Genomic DNA, 20403 nt, shown 5'->3' with positions numbered 1-20403 from the left:
GAACCAAAATAATTTGCGAACCAGAACACCTACAAGCCGAATTAAAACAACTGAAGCACACTTTTCATAAAAATAGCAGTTGAGGAAAGGAAAATGGAGTTATGTGAGAATATAATGGATTTCTGTGACGAAATGACAGAAGGCAGATGGAATCTTAAGTTTTCTGTAGCTTTTATTCTACGGTTGTCTGATCTGTATCTCATTCATATTTCACTTCCATAAAGACCACATTTTATATCCTCTTAACTTCTGCCGTCGTTAAATCTTCGCAAAGCCAGCTTTAGTCTCAGCATTTTTCCGTAAATATTTCGCGATATTGTTTTGCGACATTGACTTATTAAACTGATGTGACAGTAATTCCTGTCAGCACCTGCATGCTTTATTACATTCTTACTGAAATCTGAGGTTATTTTCCTCTCTCATGTATCTTGAATATCATGTGGAAAAGATAGCTAAGGTTGCTTGGACCATGATATTTATAATTCTAAGGGTTTTTCGTCTACTCCATGTGTCTTCGTTTTAACTTATTTATTTCAGTGCACAGCCAAATTATTTTGGAATGTATGATATCTCCCATCTCATACTCATCTTATTCTTCGCTCCTTTCCATAATATTGTTTCCAAGTTTTTTTTTTCTTTGTGTTCACTTTCTACACATTTTCTTCGCCTTTATTAGCGCCGAAACTACTGCGTCACATATTAGTTGACGCTAACGATGTCATACTGAAGTTACGTCTTTGTGATTAAATAAGGACTTTGCACACGAGGTTGAAAAACTTTGTTAAGAAATTTTTTGGTCCTGTTTATCTCTCATCTACTCCGTAAAAATGAATTTGAGGACTAGAGGTTTTGATATCCTAGCTACAGATATACATCTTCCTCAAGTGCAGCTTCTAACTGTACCCACTCTCTTGTTGCCAAAATTCGATTTATTAATTTGTGAAATAAGTTAGTAATTTGGGTGGCTGGTCATATTTTCACAGAACTTGCCACGCTGAGAATGACACACTGCAGCCAGTGACAGAGACAGTCGAATTTAAATAGCCAGTTCTATTTATAATAATACTCCACACAACCAACTGAACATAGTAAGACAAAGATTTTCTTCCAACAATGAAACTACTGTCACACATCGATCTATTTACGCAAAATAAACTTTGAAACAAATATTTCATAAATAAAATACAAGTAATTGTTTATCTTTCTTGAGAAGTCCATAATCATCCTTGGAATTACATTAAGTATTTATAAAACTTGATAATTAAACATTTTTGCATAGCTATGTAGCAGTGGATTTTTGCTTTTTATGTTTACAGTACGGTATCGTTCATTTTATATGATCAAAGATCGGTTAGTACATTTATCTCACCATAACCAGTTTTATTACAATTGCCTCCCAAAAATTTTGTAAGCATAAAATGAGAGACAGATTTCGATACAAAATAATAATATCGGTTATGCCAACAAGTTTTGGAGTGTAAGAAACAATATTCAACGGTTCTTCATTATATGATATACAGCATTTTAACTGCTTCATCACTTAATTCAAAGAAGAACAAGAGCAAAATTTCGCTTTAGAAAGGTTTTTTTCACAAATTTTCAAAACAATTTCAAAAACTGACCTTTTACTTGTTCTGTAGCTCTCAAATTATTGCCAAATATCATATAACATATATGGGATATTTAAAAGATGGTACACATAACTGTGATTTTATCCTATTAGCCATGACAGTAGAACTAGTAATCATAAAAAATGTCTATATACCAAAATTTATTAATCTATCTTTACTAAGTGAAACATCATAGATTGGTAATGCCTTACAATAAAAAAATCGTAGACCATATTGAGTTATTTGAAATACTTTAATGAAAATATAACAAAATACTTTAGATGACAGGATAAAATCGATGTACTAAGTTAGGAAGTTACTGCTTTGTCTCATAATACCAATGAAATGTTATTGTAATAACATTTTACAATGTCTTAATTCCAAATTTTTTTTTCATACAGAACACTGAACCCTTGGCATACAAAAATATGCTATAATAAATATTATTTTAGATCTGTTGTGTAAGAATTTTTTTATGCCAGACACAGCAGGTGCTAAAAGTATAGAATTGTCGTTTCACCTCACCCAGAATAGATGTGACAGAAAACAGGATACATCCCAGAGAGAAAAGAGAAAAAAATAGAAGAGCACAGTGGGAACAGAACCTGTTTGGGAAAGAGACAGAATAGTGTGCACGAGAAATTAAGAATGGATATACCCAGCTAGGGAAGGCACCACTCACCATGTGGTATGCCTACCAAAGTCAGCAGAACCCCTACCTATACCATGTGCAAACTTTTCAGTTTTATCACTCATTTTATCCATTAGTCTCTGATTGTTATAAACATTTTGGATCCATTAGTTTTCATGTCACATAATAGATTATACAATAGTGTAGGCAAATTTTCCTTTTAAAGTCTTTCAAGCTATGTTACAGAATGTGATAACTAGCTCATTCTTACATGTTTTATGGAAAACTGGATTTTTAGGTTATTTATTTTAAAAAATATTGGCCATAAATTGTCCCAAAAATGCCAACAACATGGAAATTTGCTTTCATGCACTGTTCATTTACAACTATCTTTCACTGTTATATTTAAAAATTCTTCTTTCACAGCTATATAAAGTATACTGATTCTATGGGGCAATATGAAAGTTCACTACATATGCAAAATAGTATTGAACATAAAAAATGTATATCATAGTAAACACAAGGAAATTATCTACAGCACAAGGAACTGCAGCTATTTCATGAGAAGTGTTGTAGTGCTATCCACACACTCCCTCTACACAGCTAATACACAAGAAATGTTCTAGTCTCACTGGATGAAAAGTAATTTTAGACAGCAAAATAGATTCTCTAATGCTCATTTTCCAGATTCCAGAGAACCAAGCGAGGTGGCGCAATGCTTATCACATTGGACTCGCATTTGTGAGGACGACAGTTCAATCCTGCATCCGGCCATCCTAATTTAGGTTTTCTGTGATTTCCCTAAATCGCTTCAGGCAAATGCCAGGATGGTTCCTTGAGAGGTCACGGCCGACTTCCTTCCCCATCCTACCCGAATCTGATGAGACCAATGACCTCGCAGTTTGGTCTCATCCCCCAAATCAACCCAACCCAGATTCCAGAGAATTTTTTTCCACAAATTTTGTGATTAAAATCAACATGGTAATGATTTCACAAGGTGTTAACACTTTATAGTTAGCAACAATATATTTGAAACATGTAAGTTAATACCAATACTAACTCTTTCTCATGTCAATGCTATGGAATCATATAGTTGTTAAATATAATTCAGATATTTTTAGCAAATCAGACCCAGATCAATCTTCCCTAAACATCAATCACATAATCAAAGGCTAATGCTCAACATCACTTTTCCTAAGTTCCATATAGTCATTTCTCAGAATTTTTTTACAGCATACCATCATAAACAAACTTACAATGCATTACAAAACAGAGAACCAATAAGTCCCTAATATTTCATTTCCTTAACATGATTATAAACCTCATAGATTAGATTAGATTAGTATTTTTTCCATAGATCATGAATATGACACTTCGCAATGGTGTGGAACGTGTCAGGTTAATAAAAGGTGTCTATACAAGATATTACATTACACAAAATATTACATGACACTTAACTTTTTTTTTGTTGGGGGGTTGGGAAATTACCCACTTAATATATCCAAAAATTCATCTAATGAGTAGAAGGAGCTGCCACTAAAAAAGTCTTTTGATTTCCTTTTAAATGCTATATGGCCATTTGTCAGACTTTTAATGCTATTGGGTAAGTGACCAAAGACTTTTGTGGCAGCATACTTTACCCCCTTCTGAGCCAAAGTTAGATTTAACCTTGAAGAGTGAAGATCATCCTTTCTCATAGTGTTGTAGCCATGTACACTGCTATTACTTTTGAATTCGTTTGGATTGCTAATAACAAGTGAGTGTTCATTGTACAAAAGCGTGTAATCGGAATAATTGCTGGAGCTCATCCAAGATCATCCTGCAGACACTTATTTAAAGAGCTAGAGATCTTCACTGTAGCCTCACAACACACACACACACACACACACACACACACACACACACACACACACACACACATATATATATATATATATATATATATATATATATATATATATATATATATATAAAGTGTCTGCAGGATGATCTTGGATGAGCTCCAGCAATTATATCGATTACACGCTTTTGTACAATGAACACTCTTTTACTCAATGATGAGTTACCCCAGAATATGATGCCATACGAAAGCAGAGAATGAAAATAGGTGTGGTAAGCTAATTTACTTAGATGTATATCGCCAAAATTTGCAATGACCCTAATAGCATAAGTAGCTGAACTCAAACGTTTCAGCAGATCCTCAGTGTGTTTTTTCCAGTTCAACCCCTCATCAATGCATACACCTAGAAATTTTGAATATTCTACCTTAGCTACCGATTTCTGATCGAAGTCTATATTTATTAATGGTGTTATTCCATTTACTGTGTGGAACTGCATGTACTGTGTTTTGTCAAAGTTTAATGAGAGCTCATTTGCAGAGGACCACTTAACGATTTTCTGAAAAACATCGTTTACAATTTCACCAGTTAATTCTTGCCTGTTGGCTGTGACAGCTATACTTGTATCATCGGCAAAAAGTACCAGCTTTGCATCTTCGTGAATGTAGAATGGCAAGTCATTAATATATATTAAGAACAGCAGAGGACCCAAGGCCAACCACATTCTTGATTGTTCCCCAGATTGAGGAATCACCAGTTTTTTTGCATATTATGTGAACTGCTAATTTCAACTTTCTGCACTCTTCCAGTTAGGTATGATTTAAACCATTTGAGCACTGTCCCATTCATACCACTGTACTCGAACTTGTCTAGAAGTATTTCATGATTTACACAATCAAAAGCCTTTGATAGATCACAAAAAATCCCAACAGGTGACTTCCGGTTACTTAGAGCATTTAATATTTCATTAATGAAAGTATATACAGCATTTTCCGTTGAGAACCCCTTCTGGAAACCAAATTGACGTTTCGTTAAAGCTTTATTTTTAGAAAGGTGTGATGTTACTCTACAATACATCACTTTTTCAAGAATTTGGATAAGGAAGTCAGAAGAGAGATTGGGCAGTAGTTGTTGACATCAGACATATCCCCTTTTTTATGCAGTGGTTTAACAATGGCATACTTCAGTCTATCTGAGAAAATACCCTGTTTCAGAGAGCTATTATATATGTGGGTAAGAATCCTACTTGTTTCTTGGGAACAAGCTTTTATTATCCTGCTGGAAATGCCATCAATTCCATGTGAGCTTTTATTCTTGAGAGGGATTAGTATCTTCCTAATTTCAGAAGGAGAGGTGGGTGGAATTTCAATTGAATCAAATGGTGTGGGTACAGCCTCTTCCATTAACTGCCTTGCTTCTTCTAATGAACATTTAAATCCTATTTCTCTACAACATTTAAAAAATGATTATTCAAGATGTTTTAATTATAGTTCACAATCCGATAAACATTCATCCCTCACAGCAATTCTTCTCAACATAAACCTCATCAACATCACAAAATATTACACAAAACCTTATAATACTATCAATATGCCTCAAACAGAAAAATTATTCTGCATTGTAATTCTTTTATTCTATTCATAATAGCACAACACATATTATAAACAACGAAAAATATTTTAACATTAACTTCACATAAATGTGAAAAATAACTATCTCCATTATGCCTTTCCCTCACAAAGACACCACAATAATAAATAAACTGACATAGCTTATAAACTTCTTACTTTTTCATTTTCCATAAACAGTTTTTTTATTCATGAAAGCACTAGGTGTCTTGATATAGCTAACACTAGCTGAAAGTTCCTTTTTTTTAAATGCATATAACCCCATTACTGTCATGTTGGAGAACTTATCTTCAATCAATTCCATTATACTGAGACAGCAGAAGACAAACACATAGTAAAATGTAATTATAAAAAGATAAATAGGGAAGTAACAGACAAACCTTGCAGCATGGAAATTCTAATTGATGAAGCAATATTCACAAGCAAAACAATACATCAGAGAGTCAATTCTGACACAGTAGAAAATTTTCCACATCTCAATTAGCAGTGACATCATCTCTATTCATCATTTCACTGTAAAATACAATCTGCCTACAGTGTTTGGTTTCTACATTGCTTCAATGTTATTCTTTACTTAGCACAGTTGATAATTATTTTTTATATAATAGCTCAGTTAAATTATTAATCCACATGGTTCTGTACTTTTATGTTTGCAAAGCTCAGTTAAAATTTTACTTTAAATCCTGTCTCAGATTCCTCCATTAACTACTTTCTCCAGCTACAGATACTTAGCAATAAGTTTTTAGATTATTTCCTGAATGTAAATTACTCACATACATAATAAACGTCTCTAGTCCATTGCTTCTGTAACATAGTTCTCCACAATACATCAACATAATCATCATTATTATAATTATCCTCACCATAAACCATTAAACATTTTCATTGCTTCTCACTTCTCACAAAATATTCTCATTTTACAATTCACCACCAACGATTATCAATAACAATAAAATCACCTTAAAGAAACACCATGACAGTAGCATAAATCTCTTTTTTCCATTTCCATGTTACAGATTCCAATTCTAGCATTCTGACATTCAGTATGTTACATATCACAAAGTAACTATGTTAAGAACTGAACAAATGATCATGAATTGGTTTGGGCTTCCACTTCATTGAAGAACATAACAAAATACAAATCATGAGTTATTTACAACTAGTGGAAAAGTAACACACCACATGCAAAAATAAGTTACCACATATAAATTGTTTGCACAAAAATGTATGAAAAACTGTAACTACATAGTTGTTTACAAATGGTAGAAAACATTTTGTTTCTACAATGTTTCTCTTTCTTTGCTTTGTGGAACACATACATATAACTTTTTTCTTTTTTTTCCTCTTTTTGGTACAACTATGTTGCTTCCCAGAATGAAAATTGTTACAGTTTACTCTATTATTTTCCTTCTTATGATAGTTGTTACCATTGTGTTTGCCATGTTCCCTCCTGTTATGATTATTAACATTCCAATTTGCATGTGTCTGTTATAGTTGTATTTCCCTTTTTTTTCCTGCTCAAGCTAAAACTGGTCTATTGTGTCAGCTGGCTCATAGACTAGATCCTGCTGTACCTTAGCTGGTAATGTGCCTTTTAAAGCACAATCTTGGTCATTTAATTAAAAGGTTTGCTCAAATGAGCTAATTTTTTAAGTTGATTTTTGCAATACTGTTCCATTCTAATACATCATTTCCTTATAATGTGGCCCATTGAGAAATTCACTCTTTGTTTCTAGCTTGTTCAGTTTCTGACCAAAATTTATCAAAAAATCCTTTCTCAAAATCTGTATAGGTTGTGTATACTGATTAGCCCAGCCTAATGCTTCACCTTCTAGAAACTTCTTAACAAGCTTGATTTTCATAATATCAGTCATATTATACACAAAATTATCTCTGCAATGCTGCAGAAAATCTATAGGATGTGAACTACCTTCACCTGGAAACTTTTTCCCTGTAATATTGCAGAACATGGTATCAACATTGTTAACAAGATTTCTATTAACTATATCATTAGGCAATCGTTTATTTAAGCTGTATTCTTACTGGCATAATCAAATAACACTCCTGTTGAATGACCAGATTCTGCGATCTGGTTATTATTTCCTTTTTTATGATTCTCACTCGTTTTTAGTAACAGCAGCATGGTACTTATGTCATTATCATATCGTTTCAATTCATCCACACGTTATTTTCTGCTTTACAAGCTCGTGATTAACGTTTACCTACTCTTGTTTCACTACACTACTTACGTCTCCCATGTCTGTATTACCCCCTATTACTTCAGATTCCTGTGCGAGACGGTCGAATTTAAATAAGCAATTTTAATTATAATAATAATCCTCTTTTTTGTTGGCTTACTTCGTTGTGTGTTGTTGGGTCTATCTCTATTTCCTTCCTGTGCTGTAACTTTTTATGATGTTATAAAGGATGATTGAGTTACTACTTCAAGAATTATGTGAAAACTGGTGGACTTCCTGAAAAATTACACATATATTTTCAGTCATTTCACTTTACAAGACAAATCGATAGAACACACATTACTCATTCTCCATCATCGCCCTTCAAGTATGTACAGCGACTGAACAATGTAAGACAAATATTTTCTTCTAACCACACGCAGCAAAGAAATTACCATCAGACATCGATCTATTTATGAAAAATAAACTTTAGAACATATATTTCATAAATAAAATAACAGTAATTTTTATCTTTTTTGAGAAGTCCATAATCATCGTTTTAATTACATTAATTATTTGTAATAGGTAATATTTAAACATTTTTGTATAGGTATGTAGTAGCGGATTTTTGGTTTTTATGTTTTCAGTATGGTACCTTCATTTTATATGATCCAAGCTCAGGTAGTACATTTATCTCACCATAACCAGATTTATTGCGAGCTGCTGCGAAAATTGTAAGTATACTTCATATTTTATTTGAAAATGTTTTCGTTGGTTCACTAGATTTGAAGTATCAGCAGGTTCATCAGCTAAACTTGATATCTACAGGAGACAACAGTACAAAAACATTGCACATCAACATTTGTAGCAAGTTAAATTTATGTGTTGAGTCTGCATTCGATTATGTCTTGTCAAATGTAGTCTGCAACAGGTCGTTGTCAACCAGAATAACGAAGTGGAAAGAGTGTTTCGTCATCCGACTGTAACATAAACTCTCCTTGGTTCTTCTGATTTGATAAATTTTGCATTGAGATATTGAGATCTCTTGCGTGGATTGTGTATTTATCGGTGAGTGTCAAATTAATTTCTGACTTAGGGCTCACTCATCTGTAAGCTGTAATGGAAGTTGCGGAATAAGATTCTCAACAAATATAACTATCGACATTGGTGCTTAGTCCAACCATCAAGCCAGCTCCATCTATTGTTAACACCCTAACTTGTTTCTCCATTGGGATTTGATGTTCTCCATCGGGATTTGATGAGTGAAAGCTGTGAGTGGTATAGCAGACTAGTAACTATAAAGGCTCCTTTGAAAAAAACCATTTTTTTTTTACTTCTACTACTACTAGGCTAATTACTGGTTAGCTCTACAGGGCCTTTATACTGAAATGGTTCTCCACACCTCCTAGTATTGTCTTTCTATGTGTGTGAGTTACTGTTTGTTCACTGTTGTGGGTAAATACATACAGCGTACACAGGGCGGTGTGTCAAACTGATAGCGATTAGACTCTTCCGCTGTTGTAGAAATCTGCTCCAGATGCTGCAGATACCGTGTTGAGCTGAAAGTGGTAACCAAAGTACGGAGAAATACTCTTCGGAGCTCTGTTGCATAGCAATCAGATTGCTTTCAGTTCTGAGAAATGTCCAGTTACTATTGTGGATTTGAATGATCCATGAAGTGACTTCTTTTCCGAAGAAAACATCGAACTATTTCACTAGAACTGAACACTCCCGTCGGAACTGTTCTCACGCTGGTATTTATTATTAAATCACAATAGAAGCATACGCTGGGTGTAGAATAACATGTACCTTCTTGAAATGAACAATATTTTAATGTTCTATTAACTGATTTCCTTCATATACACATATATTTTACAATGTGAATCAAAAACTCGCAATGGCGCCGATTTTTACATCACAAGAATGGCTCTCCACTAGTCAAATTTACTCTTAAGAAGAACAAAAGCTCTATATCCTAAGACTAATTATGTGAGCGCTGGCCGCCACAGAGTAATAAACGATATCTTTGTCTCTCTCTCTCTTTCTCTCTCTCTCGCACTGTCACAGCAAGTTATGTTGACTGATACATCATATAACCCTTTCCATGCAGGCCGTATCATTACATGCAGTGATGGAAAAAAATCGCAACACGAAAAAATAATGAATGTAGAGTAATGAAATTTTGGAAATATATTTGTCTGGGTAACATATTTAAGTGATTAACCTTGCAAGATCAAAGGTTAATGTTAACACAAGACAAGTAATTGCGAATGTCAACTGATGGTTGATCGTGTACCGTAGGTCTCTAGAAGAGCGTAGCGTTCCAAAGGATTGGAAAAGGGCGGAGGTCATCCCCGTTTTCAAGAAGGGACGTCGAACAGATGTGCAGAACTATAGACCTATATCTCTAACGTCGATCAGTTGTAGAATTTTGGAACACGTATTATGTTCGAGTATAATGACTTTTCTGGAGACTAGAAATCTACTCTGTAGGAATCAGCATGGGTTTCGGAAAAGACGGTCGTGTGAAACCCAGCTCGCGCTATTCGTCCACGAGACTCAGAGGGCCATAGACACGGGTTCACAGGTAGATGCCGTGTTTCTTGACTTCCGCAAGGCGTTTGATACAGTTCCCCACAGTCGTTTAATGAACAAAGTAAGAGCATATGGACTATCAGACCAATTGTGTGATTGGATTGAGGAGTTCCTAGATAACAGAACGCAGCATGTCATTCTCTGTGGAGAGAAGTCTTCCGAAGTAAGTGTGATTTCAGGTGCCACAGGGGAGTGTCATGGGACCGTTGCTGTTCACAATATACATAAATGACCTGGTGGATGACATCGGAAGTTCACTGAGGCTTTTTGCAGATGATGCTGTGGTGTATCGAGAGGTTGTAACAATGGAAAATTGTACTGAAATGCAGGAGGATCTGCAGCGAATTGACGCATGGTGCAGGGAATGGCAATTGAACCTCAATCTAGACAAGTGTAATGTGCTGCGAATACATAGAAAGATAGATCCCTTATCATTTAGCTACAAATTAGCAGGTCAGCAACTGGAAGCAGTTAATTCCATAAATTATCTGGGAGTACGCATTAGGAGTGATTTAAAATTGAATGATCATATAAAGTTGATCGTCGGTAAAGCAGATGCCAGACTGAGATTCATTGGAAGCATCCTAAGGAAATGCAATCCGGTAACAAAGGAAGTAGGTTACAGAACGCTCGTTCGCCCACTGCTTGAATACTGCTCAGCGGTGTGGGATCCGTACCAGATAGGGTTGATAGAAGGGATAGAGAAGATCCAACGGAGAGCAGCGCGCTTCGTTACAGGATCATTTAGTAATCGCGAAAGCGTTACGAAGATGATAGATAAACTCCAGTGGAAGACTCTGCAGGAGAGACGCTCAGTAGCTCAGTACGGGCTTTTGTCAAAGTTTCGAGAACATACCTTCACCGAAGAGTCCAGCAGTATATTGCTCCCTCCTACGTATATCTCGCGAAGAGACCATGAGGATAAAATCAGAGAGATTAGAGCCCACACAGAAGCATACAGACAATCCTTCTTACGAGACTGGAATAGAAGGGAGAACCGATAGAGGTACTCAGGGTACAGTCCGCCACACACCGTCAGGTGGCTTGCGGAGTATGGATGTAGATGTAGATGTAGATGTAGATAGATGATACATTAATAAGCAGCATAAACGCCAGAATGTTGACTGCGAGCTTGGAAAAGTGCATGTATTTTATTGTACAGGTGCTGGATGTGATTTTGTTGAATGGAGTTGCATGCCTTTTGCATTTGGTCGGTCAATACAGGGACCAGTAATGCTGATTGTGGATCAACTCGATTGGAGACAGAACTGCTGACAGAGCAGGCGAAGCCAATATCTCGGAACTCTGTAGAGCACGATGAGTAACAACAGCGGTAGGTGGGCGAGCGTTATCCTCTTGGAAAACATACCCCAGAATGCTGTTCATGAATGGCAGCATAACAGGACGAATCACGAGATTTGCGTCCAAATTTGTAGTTAGGGTGCGTGGGATAACCACGAGAGCTCTCGTGCTGTCGTATGAAACCGCACCCCAGACCATAGCTCCAGGTGTTGGTCCACTGCGTTTAGCACGCAGACAGGTCGGTTGCAAGCGCTCGACTGGCTTCCTTCTAACCATCACACGGCATCACTGGCACCCTGGCTGAACCAGCTTCCTTCAGAAAAGGCGACAGTTCTCCACCCCGCTCTCCAATGAGCTCTCGCTTGGCACCACTGAAGTCGCAAAGGGCGATGGTTTGGGGCCAGTGGAATGCATGGCACAGGACGACGGACCCGGAGCTCTTAGGTTGTTCGCAGATGATGCTGTAATTTACCGTCTAGTAAGGTCATCCGAAGACCAGTATCAGGTGCAAAGCGATTTGGAAAAGATTGCTGTATGGTGTGGCAGGTGGCAGTTGACGCTAAATAACGAGAAGTGTGAGGTGATCCACACGAGTTCCAAAAGAAATCCGTTGGAATTCGATTACTCGATAAATAGTACAATTCTCAAGGCTGTCAATTCAACTAAGTACCTGTGTGTTAAAATTACGAACAACTTCAGTTGGAAAGACCACATAGATAATATTGTGGGGAAGGCGAGCCAAAGGTTGCGTTTCATTGGCAGGACACTTAGAGGATGCAACAAGTCCACTAAAGAGACAGCTTACACTACACTCGTTCGTCCTCTGTTAGAATATTGCTGCGCGGTGTGGGATCCTTACCAGGTGGGATTGACGGAGGACATCGAAAGGGTGCAAAAAAGGGCAGCTCGTTTTGTATTATCACGTAATAGGGGAGAGAGTGTGGCAGATACGATACGCGAGTTGGGATGGAAGTCATTAAAGCAAAGACGTTTTTCGTCGCGGCGAGATCTATTTACGAAGTTTCAGTCACCAACTTCCTCTTCCGAATGCGAAAATATTTTGTTGAGCCCAACCTACATAGGTAGGAATGATCATCAAAATAAAACAAGAGAAATCAGAGCTCGAACAGAAAGATTTAGGTGTTCGTTTTTGCCGCGCGCTGTTCAGGAGTGGAATGGTAGAGACATAGTATGATTGTGGTTCGATGAACCCTCTGCCAAGCACTTAAATGTGCTTGTAACAGTTCGTTGTGTCACCGTGGCTCTCAAATTGTTGCTGCAGGTGCAGTGCGATGAACCAGAGTCGTGCGCTGAACACTACGGTCTTTCCTTTCGGCTGTGCCAAGTGGCTGCCCGGAGCCGGTCTTTTTGCGACTGTACATTCTTGTGTCCACCACTGTCCATAATCATGTACAGTTTCTACATTCTTGCCAACTCTTCCTGCAATACCGGAGAACGAACATTCATTTTCTCGTAATCCTATTACAAGGCGTCGTTCACACTCAGTCAGTTGTTGAGAATGGTGTTTTTGTCGCATTAGGGGGGACGTTGGCAGAATTGGTAAAAAATGATAAAAAAAATTTTACCACCACATAGTCATGTAGCATATTAGAAATACTGTCTCCAGCTTTCAGAGATTAATTAGATCTACAAATGATGGAAAAAGCTGTCTTGTTTCAATCACTGCGCAGCCCCACGCCCACTTTCCTAGACGACACTCTTCTTGTCTGCGATGTTTTATTACTTCCTGCTGTCATAAAAGCACCGAAAGAGTGCAGAACGCTGTGGACCCGTTTACATCGTGTTATCTTTGACTTCCGCTAGCTATTTTTTGCAGTTGTTATTGTCTGTGGTGCAGAAATATAAACATTTCAGTTCTACTGTTAGTGTGAGAATTATGACTGTGTTGAAGCTTTTTTTGTATGATTTACCGTTTAAAATGCCAATATATAGAGGTAAAGTGTTTAAGAAAGTGGCTAAAGCTCGCCATTTACGTGTGAATAAACAGTTTCTACAAGTGAGCCAACATAATTCAACGGAAGATAAGTGTGAAGCTAAGACGACGAGCAATTCACAGAAGAAACTTGCAAGTGGTGTTGAGTTTGTCGACTAAAGACGAATTGAATAGTGGCTTTAGGACAATTGATTTAGAAATTATGTGCTTCATTATTATTATCAACATTAAGTTACTAGTTTATGGTGTAAATCCTTATAAAATCTTTTATGTGCATTTCCCGGAACTTTCGTTTTTCATTATATAAGGAACATTTTCCCCTGTACCATTGGAGATAGAAAAGTGATATTTTCTGCAGACTTTATTCACAGTATAACACAGCTTCTTGTGGTACAAATTTTACCTAAGTGTATTTCTGTCAAAATTATTTACTTTTCTGCGAAACAGAAATTGCTTTGTTTCATTCACATAATATTTTGATATAAATTGTAAGACTTCTAAACTGATCCTAAAAAACTATTCCACAAATTTGCGTATCTGATTACTAAGAAGTTGTAAGTAAAGTAATTTTTGTGAAAATGTTCCTTGTGTGATAGCATGCGTTGCGAAAATTTCCAACAATGCCATGATCAAATTTTTTGAGAAAAAATTTGAAAAAAATCCAGAATGTAGCCCATAACATAATTACCTCACGTGCAAAATTTGGTTCTGTTATCTTCCAAATACCAAAAACTGTGTTAGATTATGCAAACATGTCCGTTTTCTCATGTGTTCCCTCTTAAAGGCATTATCGACGAACATCAGCTCACCACGAGCAATCCCAAAGATAACTCAAGCTCATGACCGTTACGGCGTGTATTTAAAATAAACCTGGTTCGCATCCTCGCAGTGGTGCTATTTGCCGCACTCTAATACGACTAGCACGAAATCTGAATAGACATAATATGTCAGATGTAGAAAGACGCCTACCAACTTTCGTTTATGTCAAACAGCTCCTCCTTGGTGTTGCAATTTTTTTCCTTCAATGTACTGTGTTGGCCATTAAAATTGGCCATGACGTGCTACAGACGTGAAATGTAACCGACAGGAAGAAGATGCTGTGACATGCAAATGATTACCTTTTAAGAGCATTCACGAAACGTGCTCACATGACGAAAGTTTCCAACCGATTTCTCATACACAAACAGGAGTTCACTGGCGTTGCCTGGTGAAACGTTGTTGTGATGCCTCGTGTAAGGAGGAGAAATGCGTACCACCACGTTTCCGACTTTGACAAATGTCGGATTGTAGCCTATCGCGATTGCGGTTTATCGTATCGCGACATTGCTGTTCGCGTTGGTCGAGGTCCAATGAATTTTAGCAGAATATGGAATCGGTGGGTTCAGGAGAGTAATACGGAACGCCGTGATGGATCCCAACGGCCTCGTACCACTAGCAGTCGAGATGACAGGCATCTTATCCGCATGGCTGTAACGGATCTTCAAGCCACGTCTCGATCCCTGAGTCAACAGATGGGGACGTTTGCAAGACAACAACCATCTGCACCAACAATTCGACGAAGTTTGCAGCAGTATGGACTATCAGCTCGGAGACCATGGCTGCAGTTACCCTTGACGCTGCATCACAGACAGGAGCGCCTGCGATGGTGTACTCAACGACGAACCTGGGTGCACGAATGGCACATTGGAAGCGTGTATTCGTCATCGCCATACTGGCGTATCACCCGGCGTGATGGTATGGGATGCCGTCGGTTACACGTCTCGGTCACGTCTTGTTCGCACTGACCGCACTTGAACAGTGGACGTTACATTTCAGATGTGTTATGACCCGTGGCTCTACCCTACCTTCGATCCCTGCGATACCCTACATTTCAGCAGGGTAATGCACGACCGCATGTTGCAGGTCTGTACGGACCTTTCTGGATACAGAAAGAGTTCGACTGCTGCCCTGGCCAGCACATTCTGCAGATCTCTCACCAAACGAAAACGTCTGGTCAATGGTGGCCGAGCAACTGGCTCGTCACAATACGCCAGTCACTACTCTTGATGAGCTGTGGTTTCGTGTTGAAGCTGCATGGGCAGATGTACCTGTACACGCCATCCAAGCTCTGTTTGACTCAATGCCCAGGCGTATCGAGGGTGTTATTATGGCTAGAGGTGGTTATTCTGGGTACTGATTTATCAGGATCTATGCATCCAAACTGCGTGAAGATGTAATCACATGTCAGTTCTAGTATAATATATATGTCCAATGAATACCCGTTTATCATCTGCATTTCTTCTTGGTGTAGCAGTTTTAATGGCCAGTAGTGTAGGAAGACACCTACCAACTTTCGTTTATGTCGAACAGCTCCTTCTTGGTATTGCGATTTTTTTCCTTCAATGTATTTATTGCGTCATTTGGCTGTAGCAGAGTGGAATATGTCAAAAACCAGACTTGAAACTAAATGCTGTTCTTGCGGTTGCAGGAGCTGGGCATCCCAGTGCTGGCGAACCTGTCCGTCGGCTACAATCTGCAGGACCATGTGGGCATCGGCGGCATCACCTTCATGGTGAACGAGACGGGCGTCGGCCTGACGGAGGAGCAGCTGCGAGCGCTGCCCAACCTGGCGGCCTGGATCACCAAGGGCCAGGGGCCGCTCACCGTGCTGGGCGGCGCGGAGGCGGTCAGTACCACGGGCACTCTGGGTCTCCCAGCTCTAACCTAGCGGTACAAAACTCCCAACACGCGATCTGTTGCGAGAACTGCCCAACTGGGCTCTATTTAAAGCCGAAGCCAAGTGCTTGGTGGAATTCAGGTGGTCAGTATCACCAGCATATTGAGTCTCCCACGTCCGCAGCTCGTGGTCGTGCGGTAGCGTTCTCGCTTCCCACGCCCGGGTTCCCGGGTTCGATTCCCGGCGGGGTCAGGGATTTTCTCTGCCTCGTGATGGCTGGGTGTTGTGTGCTGTCCTTAGGTTAGTTAGGTTTAAGTAGTTCTAAGTTCTAGGGGACTGATGACCCTAGATGTTAAGTCCCATAGTGCTCAGAGCCATTTGAACCATTTTGATTCTCCCACCAATAAACTAGCAAGAAATTCCTGATCCAGGAGCATCCGCGTGTGCTTCTCGACGTGATCGCCTGGCTCATAAAGGCAGAGGCTACTAACCCTGCTCAGTGGAGCTTAGGTGTTCAGCACAACCAGTATCATGGACACCTTGGCACACGTTCTCTCATCCTGTCGTTTGGATTGGATTGTTTGGGGGAAGAGACCAAACAGCGAGGTCATCGGTCTCATCAGATTAGGGAAGAACGGGGAAGGAAGTCGGCCGTGCCCTTTCAAAGGAACCATCCCGGCATTTGTCTGGAGCGATTTAGGGAAATCACGGAAAACCTAAATCAGGATGGCCAGCCGCGGGATTCATCCTGTCGTTTATTCTTGCCAATGTTTTCCTTACGTTTCTTCCCTTGCCGATTCTGTACGTAAGTTCCTCATTCCTTTTCTTACCAGTCTACCTGATTTTCGACATTATTCTGCAGCACCACTACTCGGACGCTTATATTCTCTTCTGTACCGGCTTCCTAATGTCCATGATTCACCATCTTCCAATGCTGTGCTCCAAACGTACATTTTAAGGAAATTTCTCCCTCATATTAAGGCCTATGTTTCGTATGAGGAGACTTCTCTTGGGCAGGAATGCTCTCTTTTGTCTGGGATTCCCCTTTAGAAAGTGGCAGTCTCCTTTTGATGTCTCCCTGCTTCGTCCGCTAAGCTTTGTTGTGCTCCAAAGATAGCATAATTCCTTAGCCTCATCTACATCGTGACCACCAATTTCGATGTTAAGTTTCTCGCTATCCTCTTTTCTGTTACTTCTCGTTGCTTTTTTACTCTTGAATTTACCCTCAATCCATATTTTGTTCTCATTAGACTGTTGATTCCATTCAACAGATCCTGTAATTCTTCTCCACTTTCACTGTGGATAGTAGTGTCATCAGCGAACCTTATCATTGCTATTTTTAACCATGAATATTAATTCCACTCTTGTATCTTTCTTTTACTTCCGTCATTGTTCCTTCGGCAAATTGATTGAACAAACAGCAGGGGACAAGGATTGCATCCCTCTCTTACATCGTTTTTATTCCCAACACTTCCTTCTTGGTCTTCCAGACTTAATGCTTTCTTTTGGTTCTTGTACGCATTGTACACTGAGTTACTGGATACCTCCTAATACTCCCAGCACTTTGATCTTGGTCTTCCAGGCTTATTGCTTTCTTTTGGTTCTTTTACGTATTGTACACTGAGTTATTGGATACTTCCTAATATCGTGTCGGATCTCCTTCGCCTGGGGTAGTGCAGCAGCTCCACGTGACATGGACTCAACAAGTCGTTGGAAGTTCCCTGTAGAAATACTGACCCATGCTACCTCTATACCAGTCCGTAACTGCGAAAGTGTTGCCGCTGCAGGATTTTGTGCACAAACTGACCTCACGATTATGTCTCTAAAATTTTGATGGGATTCATGTCAGGTGGTCTGGGTGGCAAATAATTCGCTCGAATTATTCAGAATGTTCTTCAAATTGCGAAGAACTGTGGTCCGATAATATAGCTCATTGTCATCCATAAAAATTCCATCGTTGTATGGGTAAATGAAATCCATGAACGGGTGAAAATTGTCTCCAAGGAGCCGAACAGATCCATTTCTATTCAACTATCCGTTTAGCTGGAGATGAGGACCCAGTCCATTCCACGTAAACACAGCCCACATCATTATGAAGCCACCATCAATCTGCACAGTGCTTTGTTGACAACTTTGGTCCACAGTCTCGTGGGGTCTGCGCCACACTCGAACCCCACCATCAGCTCTCACCAACTGGAATAGGGGCTCATCTGACCAGCGCACGAATTTCCATTCACCTAGAGTCCAACCGACACGGTCATAAGCCCAGCAGAGGCGCTGCAAGTGATGAACGGCATTCACGTCGGTCGTCTGCTGCTATAGCCCATTAATGGCAAATTTTACGACATTGCGTAACGAATGCGTTGGTCGTACGTCCTACATTGATTTCTGTGGTTATTTCACACAGTGTTGTTTGTCTGTTAGCACCGACAACTCTACGCAGACACCGCTGGTCTCGGTCGTTAAGTGAAGGCCGTCGAACACTGCGTTGTCCGAGGATGGAGCCAATGCCTGAAATTTAGTATTCTCAGCGCACTCTTGACGCTTTGGATCTCGGAATATTGAATTTTCTAACGATTTTCTTAATGGAACGTCCCATTCGACCAGCTCCAACTAGCATTCCGCGATCACAGTCTTTTAATGCTCGTCCTGAATCCGTTATCACGTCGGAAACGGTTTCACATGAATCACCTGAGTAAAAACGAGAGCTTCGCCATTGCACTGCTCTTTTGTACCTAGTGTACGGGATGCGATCAACGTTCCTCTGTACATTTGTATATCGCTATCCCACAACTTTTATCACCTCAGTGTGTGCCGCCTGTCTTTCTCTGTAGCTAACTCCTATTTTTCTGGGAATTTCGAACTTCTTGCACCATTTCACACTGTCAAACGCTTTTTCTAGATTGAAAAATTCAATGAAAGTTTCTTGATTTTTCCTGTCTTGCTTCCATTATCAAACCAAAAGTCAGAACTGATGGTAATCTAACAGATCCTCAATTTCGTTTTCCATTTTTCTGTACATCAGCCTTGTCAGCAGTTTGGATGCATGAGATGTTAAGCTGACTGTGCGACACTTTTTGCACTTTTTTTACCCTTGCTATTCTCGGAATTGTGTGGATGACATATTTTCGAAAGTCTGACGGTACGTCGACAATCTCATACATCGTTTACCGACAATAGTCTTCTTGTTGCGACCTCCCTCAATGAATTTATAAATTGTGATGGAGTGTTGTATATCCCTTCCGTCTTATTTGATCTTGCCAGTGGTTCAGCAACTTTTGAAATCAGAATAATTGCCAGTGTTGAGGATGTAGAACTTAGTAAGCTAACATACTTTGCATACTTTCACTCTCTGATGTTATACGGAATAATATTTTGGGATAACTCAACATTTAGACAAAAAGTATTCACTGCTCAAAAGAAAGTGGTTAGAATAATGTGTGGGGTTCATAATCGTACATCTTGTAGGCATCTTTTTAAATGATTGGGAATTCTTACAACAGCCTCACAGTACATTTACTCACTAATGAAATTTGTTCTCTACCACATGGACCAGTTTAAAAACAACAGTGACATTCATGATTATAATACCAGGGAAAAGAAACACACTATCCTTTACTCATCCTATCTTTGGCACACAAAGGGGTAAAATATGATGCTATAAAAATTTTCGACAAATTACCAGATTAAATAAAATGTCTGACAGACAGCAGTAATAGCTTCAAAAATAAATTAAAATCATATCTCCTCAACAGCTCCTTCTATACCACAGATGAATTCTTGAATAGGAGTAAATAAATCTATAAATATAGTATATGCATTTTATGCCATATAAGGGAATGGGGTAAATAATAGAAATATTAATCCTTAACTATGTATTGTAATACATATATTAAAAAATCTTGTTTCATATGTGCATTTTTTGTGCACTTGACACGTTCCACATCATAAAGGCTACCGTGCCGTGCGATTGATCAATGGAAGACGCAACCGACTAACTAATTAACTAACT

General features: G+C 38.9%; 1 protein-coding gene across 1 annotated transcript in view; it reads left to right on the top strand.

Moving 5' to 3' along the window:
• Positions 1 to 20403, top strand: part of LOC126100784 (glucose dehydrogenase [FAD, quinone]-like) — a 182753-nt gene that overhangs the window by 123541 nt on the left and 38809 nt on the right. The window contains exon 4 of the mRNA XM_049911405.1: positions 16203 to 16400. Coding sequence (XP_049767362.1) covers positions 16203 to 16400 — 198 coding nt within the window. The remainder of the gene's footprint in view (positions 1 to 16202; positions 16401 to 20403) is intronic.

The sequence above is a fragment of the Schistocerca cancellata genome, chromosome 9 (assembly GCF_023864275.1).
Source record: "Schistocerca cancellata isolate TAMUIC-IGC-003103 chromosome 9, iqSchCanc2.1, whole genome shotgun sequence".
Classification (NCBI taxonomy): Eukaryota; Metazoa; Arthropoda; class Insecta; order Orthoptera; family Acrididae; genus Schistocerca; species Schistocerca cancellata.
The sequence above is the reverse complement of the archived record's forward strand: the minus strand, read 5'-3'. Positions and strand labels throughout refer to the sequence as shown.